Genomic DNA, 15,384 nt, shown 5'->3' on the forward strand with positions numbered 1-15,384 from the left:
ACAAGAAGAGAACAGCTATATGTCTGGGAGTTGTAGAAGCTATAACACCTTCTGCAACTCCCAGAAATAAGAACCTCTCTATATGTCAGGGTTTAAACTTAGGTGTTTTCTTCCCACCTTTGCAGGTTTGTATCACACATATGTTAGAAGCACGAAGGCACTTTTGGGCTTGAAAGGATTAGCTGGTGACATTACCCTTGCCTGTGGGACACCCACTTGGGGCTCCTCGCATCGCCTCGGCAGGAACTGGAGCGAAGGACAGGAGCTCAACCCAGCCCCATGGCAGCACTCAGGTCTCAAACGGGGGCTTGCTAGCCTCCATCCCAGCATCCTAACCGCACGAGCCATCATGCTCCTTACCTTTCCAGGTTAATGGAAGCAGATGGGATTTTGGTGGCTCTTGCTAGTCTGAGTACTTCCTGCTATATCAGCCTAATTCCTAACAACATCGCGCATTTTCATTTTAAATTACATTTGTGTAAATGAAAATTAGGTCTAAACAGTAGCGATGCTATTAATGGATATGTGAAGTAAAAATCATTTGCCCCTCTGGTTGCAGCAATCTTTGTTTATGTAAATAATATTGAGGGAGGCGAACCCTCCGTTAGACCTCTTTCTAGATGGCATTAGCCCATCTGAAACCAATACAGAATGTCAGCATGCATTTACCAAAATGTCTGCTATAAGTGGCTTCAGCGAGCAATTCAACGTTCCTATCCATGTCTAGACAAAAGGAGCAGGTGTTGGAAACAATCCTGAGAGCAAAGGATTTGGCAGGGAGAAACACTTGTTATCTGGTACTCACAGGTACATAACCCAAGCGTGAATGCTAGCTTAATGTATCCATATTTTTAAGATGTCCTCATTTTCTTTACTTCTTCAAACACTGTTTGACTCCTCTTTGGCCTCTGTCTCCATGTCAACTTAGTTATGGAGCACTGCAGGCAAGTTCACATTTTAGAATTATTTTTATGGGAGTCCGTTTTCTTTTAAATTTTCCAGCCAGTTGCCATTGTGTAATTTCATTTGGGACACAGCAGAGTTTGACATTGAAATGCAGACTCTTCTTGTGCCTCAGACATAGTTTAAATGGAATATCCATTAAATTCACATTCAATCAGTTCTACCCCTCAAGCTGAGTTATGTGGGGTGTGTGTGGCTATGAAGTGTTCTTGCTTTCCCAGAGATATGCTGGAGAGCTATGCTGCCTGAAAAGTGCCATTAAAAACCAGTTCTGAAATAAATGTGTGAAGAAATAGGGGTGGATTTAATTGATCATATATATGGCAAGCTAAGTTTATTATGTTCAGAGGTGGCATTCAGCAGGTTCTGACCAGTTCTGGAGAACCGGTAGGGGAAATGTTGAGTAGTTTGGAGAACCAGCAAATAACACCTCTGATTGGCCCTGCCCCATCTATTCTCTGCCTCCTAAGTCCCAGCTGATCAGCTGGGTCTTCTTTTGTTGCCCTGCACAGGAGAACGGAGCTGGAAAGCAGGTTAGTGGGGTGGGGAGAGAATGGGGATTTTGCAGTATCCTTCCCCCAGGAATGGGGAGGGAATGGAGATTTTACAGTATCCTTCTCTTTCCATGCCCACTAAGCCACGGCATGCCAACCAAGCCATGCCCACAGAACTGGTAGTAAAAAAATTTTTTGAATCCCACCACTGATTATGTTCCCTTTTATTCTCCTACACTAAAGTTTCTTTGTATGGTCTGGATCCCTTCTGTATCCAGATTCCTTGTGGTTGGTTACATGAAGACTTTTTATAAAAGTCTTAGGACTTTGTTTTCAAAAAGAAATGTGCAGTCTGCTGAAAGGCTGCATACCAGTGGGATAAATGAATTCTGTAAAGGAGATGAAGTGTGTGCAATGGGGGAACATATAAAAGACTGAGTTTGGTGTAGTGGTTAAAGTGTTGGCCTAGGAACTAGGAGATTCTGAGCTCTAGTCTTCCCTTTTGATACAGAAGCTGGCTAGTTAACTTTGAGCCAATCACTCTCTTTCAGCCCAATCCCCCCGCTACAGGTTTCTTGTTATGGACAAAAAAGGAGGGAGCAGTTTTAGGTATACTGGCCAGCTTGAGTTGATTCTATAATATATAAATACAAGTGAGATAAAAGTCATCTGATTTTTCAGAGTATTGGCAGTTGGAATAAACTTCCAAATCAGAACAACAAGATCAGGACAGAAATTTGACACTCAAATTGTCCAGGAGACACTATATGTTAAGTGCATGTTGGATACATTAAAGAAATTGAGACTTAAGAATGTAAATGAATCCTAAACCAATATTCGTTTTGCACCCCAAAATTGCTTTGAAGGGCAGACAGAGTTTGTGGAGGCAGTGAAACTGATTTCTCACAGTATGTCCAGAGGCCATATATCTCATAATGGAAAAAGCTATTGTAACTTTGTAGTTTGTCTGTGAGAACCACAGAAGCAGCAAAAAAGTCACCTAACTCATACTGCAAACAGCGCATTGATTGATTGATTATGTGCAATCAAGTCAGTACCAGAGGTGGTATTCAGCACCTGGAAAACCGGCAAATACCGCCTTTGACTGGCCCTGCCCCCATCTATTCTCTGCCTCCCGAGTCCCAGCTGATCGGCTGGGTCTTCTTTTGTTGCCTTGCACAGGAGAACGGAGATGGAAAGCAGGTTAGTGGGGTGGGGAGAGAATGGGGATTTTGCCGTAACCTTCCCCCAGGAGTGGGGGGGAAAATGGGGATTTTGCAGTATCCTTCCCCTGCCATGCCCACCAAGCCACACCCACCAAGCCACACCATGCCACAGAACCGGTAGTAAAAAAAATTGAATCCCACCACTGGTCAGTACCAACTCTTAGTGACCGACCATGTAGATTTCCTCCAAAGCAATATATCCTTAATCAGTTTCTTCAGCTTGTCTACAAATTGCTTTGAAGCCACCTGATAAAATTCTTGGCTACAACAGGGTAATTTCATTGAATCTTCACTTCACTGAAATATCCCTTTGGAGATTCCTGACTTTGTGCAAACTTTGGTGCTTATATTTTCAGACTCCCTTTGCTTTCTTCCTTTCACACTGCCTGCTTCCCCACCTGAAATTTGGAGGTGGGGAATGACTCTATCTTCACTGGCAGATGGGAAGTGCTGAACAAGCACTGCTCTTTGATGAGTTTTGATTCAGTCAGCTGAAAACTTCCATTGCAAGTTATTAAATATTAACTAGCCTGAGTTTGCTTCTATCACTATAAATGAAAGGATTATAAGAGGGAAAGGCAGGAGAAAGAGTTATTTACCCTGGCTTGAGTGGAGCACTATTCTTTTTGAAAGCAGTTTGGAAGACTTAGAGGCAATACACAATGAAGAGGCCATGCTCCTTTACCTATACCTTAAAGTATTCTTCTTTTTCGTCTGTCCTCATGATGTAGTAGGCTTGTAGAACTTTGCTCAAAATAAGAAATCCAGTGATTGCACAGAAAGAGAAGATAAACTTCCCAAAACTATTGTGCTAATAGTAACTGTCAAAAGCCTATGATTCCCACCACTCTGTTCCTTGTCAAACTCATATTAGTTAACACCAGAAACCCAAGGAAAGTTACTTTGATCTCCTGGAATGACTAAACCCTGTTAGCCTATTCATTCTCCAGTTAGGTTCTATGGCAAATATTCAATCAGGGTTGTTTTTCCCCCCCCTTCCTCTCTCTGTTTTGCTGTCATTGAGATTAAGCACTAACGTCTCATTAGCAACAGGTTAACATTTCATGTTGAGTGATTCCCGCTCAGGCTATGCAAACAGCACAATGGTGCCAGAGTTTTGAAGGCAGAAGGAGTTTTATTTTGGAATGCTCCCTTGCTTTAGCTGAAGGAAAATTAGAATCACAGAGGGAGCATCATTAAAATCGCTCTTCCCTATGTGCTTATTATGGTTTTCTTTGCCAGAAGTTGTGGTGGGCTTATACTTGTTAACCAAAGAAGACACTCTGGGAAGGAATCTTCAATCTTCTGCATCCTGGATGCTTGTTTTGCAATACAACAACTATTTTATGATTTCAGAACCCATTCTTCATGCTTTCAGTGAGTCCAGGCCTTTTGCAGGGTATGAGTTGATAACAGAGATTGCTGTAATAGAATAGAATAACAAAGTTGAAAGGAACCTCAGAGGTCTTCTAGTCCAACCCCCTGCTTAGACAGGAAACCCTACACCACTTCAGACAAATGATTGTCCAATCTTTTCTTTAAAACTTCCCCTAGTCCTTCTTTTCATTAGACTTGACATATCCAGCTCAAGCAACCATTCTTTATACGTTTTAGCCTCCAGTCCCCTAATCATCTTTCTTCTCGTATTCTTTCTAAAGTCTCGACATCTGTTTTACATCGTGGCGACCAAAATTGGATGCAGTATTCCAAGTGTGGCCTTAACCAAGGCATTATAAAGTGATATTAGCACTTCACGTGATCTTTATGGAGCCTAGGACTGTGTTGGCTTTTTTGGCAGCTGCTGCACACTACTGGCTCATGTTTAAGTGATTGTCTACAAGATCCCTCTCACAGTCACCACTATTGAGCAAGGTACCACATATACTGTACCTGTGCATTTTGTTTTTCTTGCCTAAATGTAGAACCTTACTTTTTTCACCATTGAATTTCATTTTGTTAGATAATGCCCAATGTTCAAGTCTGTCAAGATCTTTCTGTATCTTAAACCTATCTTCTGGAGTGTTGACTGTTCCTGCTAGCTTGGTGCCATCTGCAAATTTGATGAGTTCTCCATCTATCCTTTCATCATCGATGAATATGTTGAAGAGTACTGGGCCTAAAACAGAGCCCTGGGGTACCCCACTGCATACTTCCCTCCATGTAGATACAGTTCCATTGAGGATTACATGTCTAGTGAGATTGGGTTCATACTTGGCTGTAAGTCACAAAATGGCTTTTTTTGTTGTCATTCTGGCTTCAAGTGGTGTTCAAACGCAGCCACTGAGATCTGCCAATTATATTCCATGCAGGAGATGGCTAGCCTGTGATCACCTGTACCTACACATCATCTCAAGAACGTACCAGCAAAATTTAGTGGCAAAATAACCACAGGATGACAGTGCAACTTGGTGCATGTGTGTGTGTCTGTGTCTGTGTTTAAAATTAAAGATGGGGATTGAAACAACAGGGCTGTGGGAAGAAAACCACATTCATTTCCAAACATTAATATAGTCAAAAAAGGAAGAGGTTTCCTCCAAAAAGAAAGCCCATTTCCCCACATTTTTCAAAGGTCATTAGAAGGGAAATAAAAAGATCACCAGGAAGACTTGGTCTGATATTTTATATATATTTTTCACTTTAGGGATAGGGAGTGGAAGAGTTAAATTTTCATTTTTTATAGAGATTTGGATAGAATTCTACAGAAACCACTTCCAGGATAGGTTTAAACATCAGTAGAAATTGTAGAAGGTCTGTAAAAAAAGAATGAAGCCAAGCAATTGGGTCTCTTCTCATTATTATTATTGTTGTTGTTGTTATTATTATTATTATTATTATTATTATTATTATTATTATTATTATTATTATTATTATTATTATTATTATTATTATTATTGAAACGGGAGGACTTTATGTTTTGAATCAGCTTTGAAGGGGTGCTTCATTCAAACTTTTATCAAAATAAAGGCTTCTCCTGTGATTGACACATCAGGAAATTTACCGAAGGGGTTTATAAAACTTTCTAAGAGAGTGTAGGGAAGGGAGGGCAATTAAAAGAGGAAGGACACATAAAATCATGGTGAGCTTCATAATGAGCTTGCATGCTCATTCCATTGGAGCTAAAATAAAGTAGTAAATATTGGCCCAAATTTACACATTTGTTGAACATTCATCAAACACTGATAGAAGAGAATATTTGTAGCTCAAGGGTTGAACTGTGGGGTCCTTGATACTCTATGAGCACCAACACTGACAGGGTGAGCCACTTGTATATAAAAATAAGAGCAAGTACCATTCTCTTCTAGCACTGATGACGTTACCTAGTTTGGTAATTAATTGTATTACCAAGTCAGAGAGCACCAAAGACCCCACAAAACATTTTTGTTTGCTAAATGTATATTTATTTTCCACCAAGAACTCAGTAGTGTGGGTCAGTCTCTCTCCATCCTTCCCTCCCCTAATAAAAGGTAGTCTGAGCTAAAGGAGAGCTAATGCCCCAGTGGGATTTTAGACCTGAATCCATTCTGTTCTCAGACCAATATTTTAATCAGTCTGCATGGTACCTCGTGATAATATAATGTTAGTTGTTCAAACACATAATGGCATTTGAAAGCATTTTTATATTACTTGAATAAGTATTTGGCATTCCATAGTTTAAATTTTCTTACAGAATATTAATATAGATTTTTGCCAAAACAGACCAAGATACCTATAAATAATTTGTGTGGGTTTATGGGGAGGAGGGATTTCTGGTCATTTATTTTACTTTCCAAAAAGAATATTTTTTCTCCTAATTAAAAAAAATGACACAATAGGTTTCTGGTTGGCACAGATTTCATGATACTTTACAGTGGATATTTTTTTAAATTTGAAAGGTTAATTTATTCTTTAAGATGTAATATTGTAGGTGCAATTGTTAAGATTGTTTATATTTTCCCTTTTTCTATTTTGCTTGTTATTAACTATGTTTTGTTTATAGCTTGTTTGTTGATAGCAGGCAGACAGACAGACAGACAGACAGACAGACAGACAGACAGATAGATAGATAGATAGATAGATAGATAGATAGATAGATATAGTCTTTAGGGGATTTTTTGCATTTTATTTTTTTCAAATTTGTAATAAAATAAAATATGTTTTAAAGAAAGTGAGAACTCTCTCTGAAACATATTATGGAGGAAAAGAATTATCTGAAATCAGAGAGAAAATGCATTTCTGAAAGTAGAATAAAACAATTTGAAAAACAGATTGCATGTTCTACAATGAAAGTTGTTTCTATCAATTAAATCACACACCTGTTGTGATATGTTTTGATCTATGTTTATTTATGGTAAAACAAGTAAAAAAAATAATGCCAACATGAATAAAGGGAAAGAATGGGGAGTCAGGAACAAATGTTTGTTTCACAGATGGACTCAAAGCCAGATATTCAGAACACAATTTCTGATTTTTGTTTCTTTAGTTTTCTTAGCTTCCTTCACTTTTTGTACTTTCATTTTGTATTCTCTCCCTTCTCCTTCCCTCCCATTTTTCTTTAGATTTGTCTTTTACCCATGGAAAAATTCTCAATAAAAATTACTCATATATTTAAAAAAATATGTATGTACCTGGAAGGTTTTTCCAATTTAGCATCTTTGATGTACTAACATGTGTAAAGTCCAGATGTCACAGCTAAAGATGGCTGTGTATTCTGTAAGCAATCCCCATATATCTTGATAATACTTGGCTGTCAGAGGTCTTAAACAGAATACCATAGCTCTCAAGTAATTAAATGATTGTGGGAATATTCTTCCATTTCATAAAGCAAAATGGCCTCCCGATCTTCTAAGCAAACTGTATATCTAACTATGGATGCTTTCTTAAAAGATTCTGCTCAATTTATATTGCTTGAGTTGGGTGGCAAAACCACCTGACCCCCAATGGAATAAATATGGTCACAAATGGACAGAGATAACTCTGGGTTTTTGCAATTTGTTATCTGAACATTATCCTGGGGTTCTACAAGGCTGAACTGTTGCGTTGGAGGAGAAAAAAAGGAAAGGATGGTGGCACAGTTCATTAAAGCATATGTTTCAAGTCTTTATCTTCTTCTCCATTTGTCAGCATTTACTCAACACAATACACCCTGGACTCCAAAATAAACTTTTCAGTGGTCATGTTTGCCAGCATTTCCAGCACTGTCTCTCCCTCAGTACTGCATTTGGGAGAAGTGGACTTCTGCTGGAAGAAAACATTCAGTAGCACCAGAGTTTTCCACAGTTAGAGAGCAAGCTGGGTAGCAGACACAAATATTGCTAAACTGAATACTGAATGTGTGACAGTAGTGGATGGGGGGGGGCAAGGCATCCCTAAAGGCAGTGAAACAGGAAACAGGATTCACTGCCTCTCTCCATCTATGCTTCCACCATTTATCATGGTCCTTGGAAGAACTGGTCTTGTCATAAATATAAACAAGTCGTTCTCTAATGCTTATCTGTCCAGATACCCTTCTACACAATTGAATAGGAGAGTGGGGAAGAAATCTGATTTTTAAAGGAGGGAATAATTATTCATCCTTGAAAACACAGCCGTAAACTTCCCCATCCCATTCTGAATTGACTCACTCTTTTAATAAGTCCTATTGACCTTCAATTAAGGTTCAGATAAAATAAGCTGTTCAACCATAATTATCTCCCTTTTAGAAAAAAAACAAAACCTGTCATGTAATGATTATTGAAATGTCAAGGATATTTTCTTTAATAAAAATAATTCTGCCTGCTTTAGAGAAATAATTAACTTCTAGATATCTATAAAAAAGATACAGTGGTGCACATTAGCTTAAGGAGTGAGAGAGGGAAACAGAGAGATAAGAAAGACAGAAAAGTACAGAAAAACAGACACAGAAGGAGGAAGGCAAGGGAAGGGAAGGGAAAGGAAAGGAAAGGAAAGGAAAGGAAAGGAAAGGAAAGGAAAGGAATTGTGTGTCAACAATGTATAACCATGCCTCTTTGTTTGTAGTTTATTACAAATGTTAGATGCTGTAAACAGACAATGAAAGATAATTGCCATCATATCTGTTTGTGTGGCTCCATAGGGCAAGTGGAACTGATGCTAGATTACATGGATCCTTGAACTGACTCAAACAATCCCACTTCTTTTAATTGCACTGGATGACATCTTCAATTTTAAAAATGAAACAAAATTTCAGCCTTGCCTAAACCTTCATATGCATTCCAACTAAGCTTATGTTGGGTCCTAATAATAGCCTATAAATCAGCTTTAAGAAGCAAGAATGGTATATTTCCTTCTGATACTGTATGCCTGAATTCAGTTCCCCCAAGTTCCTTATTACAACCAGGGGAGTTCTAACTATGGATAAACTAACCAGAATTCAAGCTGCTGTGGCTTCATTTATCTAACAAAGACATCCAGGGGAAATCAAAATGTTTGATTTAAGATGTCTTTCCATACTACCAGTAAATTGCATTGTAATGTGCTCTATATGGTGGTCCTTAAAGACTACCTGGAAGCTGAAGCTGGTCCAGAAAGTAGCAGTTCTGAATGCTTCACCGTTCACCTGAGTTACACTAGTTCAGATAAGGTGGGCATGCTTTAGTCCTTTATGGTGTCATTTAACAGGGCCTCAGAAGTGCTTGTTCTTGGTAGCATCCCAGGCCTTTGGAATAGTGTCCTGTGTTTAGTAATATTTGTACGCCACCAGGCTCAAATGATTAGGGTAGTTGCCAAAATTGTGAAAACAAAACCAACAAATGCAATGCACAGTCTCCAGTAGTTGTGATTTTTATTTGGGAACATTTCTCTGGATTACGGTGATGCTGCATCTCTCAGTAAGCCAAAAAAAATAAAAAAGCCTTGTTAATAAGTAGTCGTTCCGTGGCTGGCCTAGAAACCAAGAGACTGAATTCTAGCACTTCCTTTAGCATGGAAGCCAACTGGGTGACTTTGGGCCATTTCCTCTCTCTCATCCCAGCTCAGTTCCCAAGGTGTTGTTGTTGTTTTTTGGTACAGACAATAGGAAGCAGGTTTGTTTATTTATTTATTTATCTATCTATCTGTTTGTTTATTTATTTGTTTGTTTTATGATAATTATATTGCCGCCTATTCGCATATGGCGACTCAAGGCGGCTTACAAGAATAAAAAAAAATCACATAAAAACAACAAAACTAATAAAAGAGAGAATCATATATAATAAAATAATAAACTAAAATAACCCGCATCCCCCACCCCAGCAACAACACATCACGTGAGCCATTTAATGGGCTCCATCTCACTCTGGGTTTCCCAGGCCTGCTGGCAGAACCAGGTCTTCAGAGTCTTCCAGAAGAGTGGGAGACAATCTAATCTCTGGGGGAATAATGTTCCAGAGAGAGGGAGCCATCACAGAAAAGGCCCTTCTTTTGAGTCCCACCAGGTGTATCTCCCTAGGGAATGGGCCCTGCAACATTCCTTGCCTCCCCACTCTGGTAAGTTGGGTAGATGTGACCAGCAAGAGACGGTCCCTCAGGTAACTTGGTCCCAAGCCATGAAGTGCTTTAAAGGTGACAACTAGCACCTTGAATTGCACCTGGAAGCAAATCAGCAACCAATGCAGCTCCCGCAGGAGACTGATACATGTACACACCAAGGTCTGCACAAATTGTTGCACAACCTGTTATGTAGGTTCTTGGAGCTTATATGCTACTCCAAACCAATAGTTTACCTTTTTTCCATGAAAGAGTCAAATCCAAGAACAATATAACAAACCAACAAGTTTGGCCTTCTGCTTTTTTACTAGGGGCTACCAAAGACATGGGGAAGATGTTGGGAGGAGAGGAGGAGAAGGATCCTGATGCTGCCAAGAAAGAAGAAGAACGACAAGAAGCGCTCCGACAGCAGGAAGAAGAAAGGAAAGCGAAATATGCCAAGATGGAGGCTGAACGGGAGGCTGTGAGGCAAGGGATTCGGGACAAGGTAAGAGTCACTTCTCCAAGTCATTAAAAACTTGCTAATAAAATGCATTCATTAGAAAAAGCTCTTATCAGAGTCCTGCATTTCCCCCCAAATGTTGGAGAGTGCACTTGAACCTAGGGGAGCAGAGATGAAGGTACACAAAGCATGTGCAGATGGCCTCTCAAAGTTCTCACCTATTTAGAGATATCATGACCTGATCTTGATCCAGAAAGGTGTCCAGAAAAAAAAAGTGCAGTCTTATTCTAGGACAGGGGTCTCCAACCTTTAAGACTTGTGTATTTCAACTCCAGAACTACTCAGTGAGCCATATTGGCTGCGGAATTCTGGGAGTTGAAGTCTGCAAGGCCATCTTAAAGTTGGAAACCGCTGCTTTAGGGGAAGACAAAAAGAAAAATCTTGGAAACATTCTCAGGAACATGTAGCCAAAGCAATGTCATCACCCCTTGATATAAAATAACTTCATAGCACATTTTGCACCAGATAAACTTTTGCAGAAAAGCTTTACTTAGAACTCCTTGGGGATTGTAACAATTGATAATAATCAGAGGTCATGAATTCTAGTCCAGCTTAAGGCATGAAGCAAGTCTTTCTCTCAGCCCTGGCAATGCTGAGATTCACAAACTACTGTATATATTGAAGCATTAAACAGGAAAAAGGGAAAGTATTTCAACCTACATAAAATTCTCACCAATCTGGGTTTTGCATTCTCAGTAAGAACTATCTGGGAAGAAAAGGGTATTTGAGACTTACATAAGAATGCCCCAAATGTTATCTGAATACTTTCTATCTTTCTGGATTCAAAGCCCTATGCTTAGAAATGTTTGATAGATGGATTATTTATTTATAGGTGTCTGGCTTCCGAGTTGACTTCTTTTCAGGGTCATGCCAGTTTTGTGAGGTGCGCTTGTCATGATGTGAAATTGTTTTAGACTCTCCATTGTGTACAATTTCAATAAAAATATTTTCCTGGGAATTCCAGAATTCCCTAATCAACTTCTTGGCTCTGAACCTCTAACTCCCTCTGAATCTCATTAGTATTAATTAAATTGAGACAAATTAAATTGACGTTTGTACTTGAAGGTAGATAGGTAGGTAGATGTAGAGATAGATAGATAGATAGATAGATAGATAGATAGATAGATAGATAGATAGATAGATAGATAGATAGATGATAGATAGATAGAAAGAGAGAGACTATATATATTATCTATCATCTATCATCTATCTATCTATCTATCTATCATCTATCATCTGTCTGTCTATCTATCTATTGAGAGAGGGGCTTTTCTTAATTTTGGTCTGAAAAATAAACACCGTAAAAAAGAGGTTAAGCTATAAAAGGCTGGAGTGATGGGACTTTTGGTCCAAGAAAACTAGAGAGTAATAAGTTGGAAAGAGATTAAATAAACAATAGTGAATTGGAAACAATCAAGTTGTGGCTTGAGGTATAAGATCATTCCAAAGATTGAATAAAATTATAGATGCTATTTATTTATTTTGGCTTCTAATCTGCTTCAGTTGCAGAGAGCTGTAAACAACACATACATACTCCAGTGCAATAAAAACATGAAATAAAATTAAAACATGATACGTGTTACCATAGTACAAAAGCATAATAATTCTTACCTCCATCATATCAAGGAATCTCACTTCCTATAATAAAATGTGTATATTTTAAGGGTGATGAGCCACCATGTTATCAGTCCTTTATATGACTTCATTTGTGGGTTTAAACCTTCTTTCCTGTTTTGTTTGCTTGTTTGTTTTTTTCTTATTATATTCTTTTGTGTATTATGAGACATGGAAGGAAGGAACAACAACATCTAAAATCCAGCAATGGGATCACTAACAACTGTAGCCTAAAGCCTGGAAGAATAGCAGATGTTTGTGGCCCTTCAAAATGCCAACAGGGTGGGAGCCATCCAGATCTCATTGCAGAAACCAGGCAGAGTGACCAAAGAGGCACGTTTCTTAGGTTCTGATAGAAGACACTGTTGAAATGAAGGAACTTGGACCACACCCAGATTGGCTGGAAAGGTACCATGGCAGTTTTTAATCCTACTAAGCTGCCCAGAGTGATTGGTATGTGGTCAGTCCCAAAAATGTAAATTTAAAGTAAAATAAATATCCCTGAACTGGTCTGAAATAGCCAACTCTTTGGGACTTTCCTAAATTACAGCAAGGGTGTTGCCAATGCAATCTCTGATGGAGCACTGGTGCTAAAGAAAGGAATCATGTTTTACAAGAAAATGTGTGTACCTGAGAGAGAGTAGTGGTAGGCAGAAAAGGAAAGAATGAAATGAGGGTGGGTGGGTTTTCTTGAGATCCCCAAGAAAGCCAATTCATAAAAAAATATTGTCTGAAAATTCTGGTTTTTTCCCCTCCTGCTTCTGAAAGTATTCCTGCAGCTGCCTGTAGGCAAAATTTTATTCTGGTCATATCTGAAGGCCAAAAGCTCCAAACAAGAGGAAAGTTTGCCTCTAAGTTAGTCTACAATACTGTCGAAAATTTTGTTTGCATCCCAAGTGACTGCACTGAACTCCCTAGCAGAATTTCCTTTTAATTATTAATATGTTGCCAATGAGATGCTTTTCAGCACGGTTCATTGCTAAGGGCTGGCATAAATAAGGAGCCTCAAGTTTTGCCACCAGCAAACCATTTTCAGTGAGGAAAATAATTAGGAGCTTTATAAGTAGCAATAAAGTTTCCCAAATATTTGTATTCCAGAGTAGTTGAATGGCATGTATATTTAATAAATTATTATTATTATTCACAACACTTTGAAGTCATACCTGCCAGTTCTTTAGCAGGTATGTCCTTAAGTTCTTCCCAAAAACCTAAGATGTCATCATGTAATGTGTGCGAATCCAAGCAGTGTGGCCTTTTGCGTTTGACAAATGGAAATTTTGTTAAATTTTTATTGTGGTTTCTTTCACACAGTCAGCCAGATGTTAGATTGGGTTTTGGCATTTTTATCCGTATATGGAGATGTAGAAATAAAGAACTATAATCTTTAAGAAACATTTTTATTTACAACATTGGGTATTGCATCCATTTTCAATATAGTTACTATAAATTCATTCAAAACAACACAGTATAATTGTGGACATATCATATTTCTCAAGCAAGGCAATAATCAGAGGCTTAATATATCTTTTTCTACAATGTCCCATCAAATACAAGTTTAAATACTATGCCTTCTATCTATTTCTAGGGAAAGGAAAGAGGGTTTCACAGGGTGCCACATCCTTTAATTCTACTGTGGCTTGGTATATGTGCCACTAGGAGCCACGCTGGAGGGTTCTAATAGAGATGATACCATAGCCGTAGCAGGATATTAATGTTTAAGCAGCACACAAACTGGTACCCACATATAGATCTCTTTGCAAAAGTGGAAATGATCTGAAAAAAGATGGCGAGCAGATTCAATCAATTCATGAAATGAATCCTATGCCTCAGGTAATGAAATTGGAAGAGTAGGACCAAGCCCTACTTCCTGTACTTTCCAGGATCATTACTTTCCTTCCCAATACTTCTTTCTGATATCTCAGATCTGTGGAATATTTTGCAAAGCACTTCTCTAAATTTCTCAAAGTAAGGTAAGAGCTAGGGTCTGCTTGACCTAGATGGCTTGCTCAGAGGAGATGCTAAAACTGGAATGTTGTAGTTGTAGTAGTAAGTTTGTTGTAGTAAGAAACCAGTTCAATGTGCTTACTGAACAGGAGATAGTAGGTCATATTTGGAGGTATTTAGTATTTAGATTGCTACTTGCAGAGAGTACAATAGCTCATAAAGGATGCAACCTAATAAAATGAGAAACACATAGGTTTTGGGACATTCTTTGCAGGAAGCTACAAATTAAGTAAATGCTAAAAGCCAATGATCCAGCACCTGGGTTTTGTAGACCACCATAGGGCCTTAACAAAACTTATTCATTGGTTCCACCCCTGTTGAACATAGACATATCCTGGTCAGTGGTGGGATTCAAATTTTTTTACTACTGGTTCTGTAGACATGGCTTGGTGAGCATGGCAGGGGAAGGATACTGTAAAATATCCAGTCAGAGGTGGTATTTGCCAGTTCTCCGAACTACTCAAAATTTCCACTACCGGTTTTCCAGAACTGGTCAGAACCTGCTGAATACCACCTCTGATCCTGGTCCTTTCCTGAAAAAGTTGTGTGCTTCTCATTCTTCATGACCTGATGGACACCATTTCACCAGAACATTTTCATCAGTAACACTTTCTCTGAGTTCTTGAAAAGTCCTAATTGTGTGTCATCAGTGATAGTATCTAGCCATCTTGTTTTTATCAACCTCCCTTTTTTTTTTACTGTTGTTGATTTTTCCAAGCATTAGAATATGTTCTAACTATGCTTATTCTCATATTATATGTCTGAGATGTTAGTGGATTGATTTCCTCTCTATTTGCAGATGGTCTCTTATGCACATGCACATGCAGATACACATACACATGCATGTATACATACAAATATACAGCGAACTATAACCAGAAACACTGGCATCTTTAGTTGTGGGGAAAGGTGGAGGAAAGATAATGTAACTGACGCTCCAGACCATAAGACTCACCTAGCTTTTGGGGAGGAAAACAAGGGGAAAAAAAAAACTGCTTTTGCCTCCCAGCAATCTGTCTCTTGCAGCAAACAGCAAACAGCCTGGTCAGCTTCAGCACAGCCTGATTTAGCATGAGCAGCTCATTGGCAGTTGGATCGACCTCCCGAAATACCGCTGATC

The 15,384-nt window shown here is 38.8% G+C and overlaps 1 protein-coding gene across 1 annotated transcript in view; it reads left to right on the forward strand.

Moving 5' to 3' along the window:
* CPLX1 (complexin 1) overlaps positions 1 to 15,384 on the forward strand; it is a 170,586-nt gene that overhangs the window by 91,776 nt on the left and 63,426 nt on the right. The window contains exon 3 of the mRNA XM_087957415.1: positions 10,456 to 10,631. Coding sequence (XP_087813541.1) covers positions 10,456 to 10,631 — 176 coding nt within the window. The remainder of the gene's footprint in view (positions 1 to 10,455; positions 10,632 to 15,384) is intronic.

This window comes from Notechis scutatus, chromosome 2 (genome assembly GCF_049901735.1).
Source record: "Notechis scutatus isolate UNSWTSFEM ecotype Mainland chromosome 2, rNotScu1.2, whole genome shotgun sequence".
NCBI classification, from domain to species: Eukaryota; Metazoa; Chordata; class Lepidosauria; order Squamata; family Elapidae; genus Notechis; species Notechis scutatus.